Source organism: Acanthisitta chloris, unplaced genomic scaffold (assembly GCF_000695815.1).
Source record: "Acanthisitta chloris isolate BGI_N310 unplaced genomic scaffold, ASM69581v1 scaffold11530, whole genome shotgun sequence".
In the NCBI taxonomy this organism is placed as follows: domain Eukaryota; kingdom Metazoa; phylum Chordata; class Aves; order Passeriformes; family Acanthisittidae; genus Acanthisitta; species Acanthisitta chloris.
Window position 1 is genome coordinate 5,495 of NW_008653368.1, and position 2,106 is coordinate 7,600.

General features: G+C 60.7%; 1 protein-coding gene across 1 annotated transcript in view; it reads left to right on the forward strand.

The window, feature by feature from the left end:
- Positions 1–480: 480 nt before the first annotated feature.
- Positions 481–2,106, forward strand: part of PIEZO1 (piezo-type mechanosensitive ion channel component 1) — a gene marked incomplete at its 5' end in the record, with an annotated part of 19,470 nt that continues 17,844 nt past the window's right edge. The window contains 3 exons of the mRNA XM_009080696.1: positions 481–576; positions 1,597–1,719; positions 2,012–2,054. Of these exons, the coding sequence (XP_009078944.1) occupies positions 481–576; positions 1,597–1,719; positions 2,012–2,054 (262 nt within the window). The remainder of the gene's footprint in view (positions 577–1,596; positions 1,720–2,011; positions 2,055–2,106) is intronic.

Here is a 2,106-nt window from a genome sequence, read left to right on the forward strand (position 1 = left end):
ACAAGCTGTAATTTAGGGCTAAAAATAAGTGAGGGGGAAGGTGCTGAGCTGGTGGCACACCCAGAGCGGGGCTGGGCACAGGTGAGGGGCTGTGCCAGCCCCAAAGGGGGTGGGTGGGGGTCCCAGTCTGGTCACAGGGGTCCCTGGTCCCACAGGGGTCCCTGCAAACCTCAGCATGGTTTTGTGGGAATGATGTGAAAATGCAGCAGGTTTTGGTCGTGAATCTTGTGCCCTTGTCACCCCACGTTTGGGACCTCTGGTGTCCCCTCTTCTCCATGTGGGTCAGCAGGGGTGACCCAGCTCAGGGTCCTGTATTTTCCCACTAGTATCCTTGAAGGGCTTGACCCTGTGTCCTACCTGGCATTACCCTAGTACCTCAGGCATTTTGGGGTGCCTCTCATTTTGGGGACCCCCAGGATGCAACAGTGAGCCCTTCCTATGCCACGTCCCTGACTCTAACCCTGTCTCTCTTGCCCCTAGCCTGCCTGTTCCGCTTCAATGTCCTTTCCCTGGTGTACCTGCTCTTCCTGCTCCTCCTGCCCTGGTTCCCGGGGCCCACCCAGCACTCTGCCACAGGTAAGGGGCTTGCTCACCTTGGGGTGGATGTGCAGCAGGGGGGCTGCCAGCCCCCCTCCAGCAGGCACCTGCCCTCTTCCCCTGTGGTTACCCCTGGCTGGGCAGTGTGGCTCCACACTGAGCCTCACTCTGTTAATTATAGCCCAGGGTGGCTATTAATAGCCCTCCTGCTCCTAAGTGGCCAGTTTGGAGCCTTATTAACCAAAAACCTCAGGATTGGGCTGTACCCACAGGGTGGGCAGACTGCGAGCAGACCCTCCACCCTGCCCAGGGACAGGGTGGGCACAGGGGGTCACCCACATAGGTGTAGGGGTGCAGCCCCTGTGCCAGGTGGCGCCCAGGGTGAGCACTGGTTGTCCATAGCCAGGCTGTGACACCAGACCCTGGCATGGCCACAGCTAAAAGCTTTGCCCTCTGAATATTTCATGGGCTCACACAGCCCTGGATCCCAGTGCTGCTGAGAGCCTTCACATGGATTTTCAGGAAAAAAACAAGCAGAGGGAAAGCTGTTGGCCCAGGGCCCCCCTGGCTGGTTCACAGCTGTGGTGGGCTCGTTGCCTGCCCCATGACCTGGAAAATGAGCATATGGCCTAGGGAGCCAGGTGGGATGGACAGTGGAAGGTCTGATGGGGCTTGGAGTGTGGGGGACCCCCTGGAGCCCCCCTGTGGGGATTGGGGTGCTGAGTGCATCCTGATGTGGTCCCTGTACAGGAGGGCCAGGGAGGCTCCTGGTGCCAGCTTGATGCTGCAGGGACAAGAGTGGTCCTGGGCTTTGGCTCCCTGCACTGCCCCATGCCTCAGTTTCCCAAGGAATGCTCTTAGGGTAAGGTGTTCTTGGGCTGTGCTGAGCACATCGTGAGGCAAAGTCCCAGTGGGACCCTGCAGCAGGTCCCTGGTATCTCAGGGCAGGGCCACACTGCACCCTTCTAGCTCTTCCCAAGGGTGCTGGGTCCCTGCCAGGAATGCTGGTGTCCCCAGGACCACCTTGGATGATGGGTGATGGTTGCCCCTGTCTCACAGGTCATGCCAGTCGCCTCCTCAAAGCTCTCCTGGGGACCAGCATCCTCTTCCTCCTCGCCCACTTGGTTTTCCAGATATGCCTGTACACAGTGCCTGCCTGGGACCAGCTGCTGGGGCCCAGCTGTGAGTATGGGGGTACCCATGCCCACCCGCACCCACCCACACCTCTGCTCCCTGTGGTGCCCCAGGGCTGGACCCTCAAGCTGGTGGCATGCAGGACCCCATCCTGCTGCGTGCTGCTGGGGCTCTGTGGGGTCCCACCACATGCCCTGTGCCATGCCAGAGTGCCCACTTGGTGCTCACTGCACTGGGCTCAGACCCCATCCTGCACCCCCGTGGGTGTGGGTGCTTTGGGTGGGCTCTGAGCCTGCCTATGTGGGGTATGCCTGATTTGGTTCCCTCCTGTTCCCCATAGGCAGCTCCTGGGAGGTCCTTGCTCGGCACATCGGGGTCACCAGGTAAGGGTACCCTGGCAGTGTGGGGCTGTGGGCTGTCAGTGGCTTTTGGGGG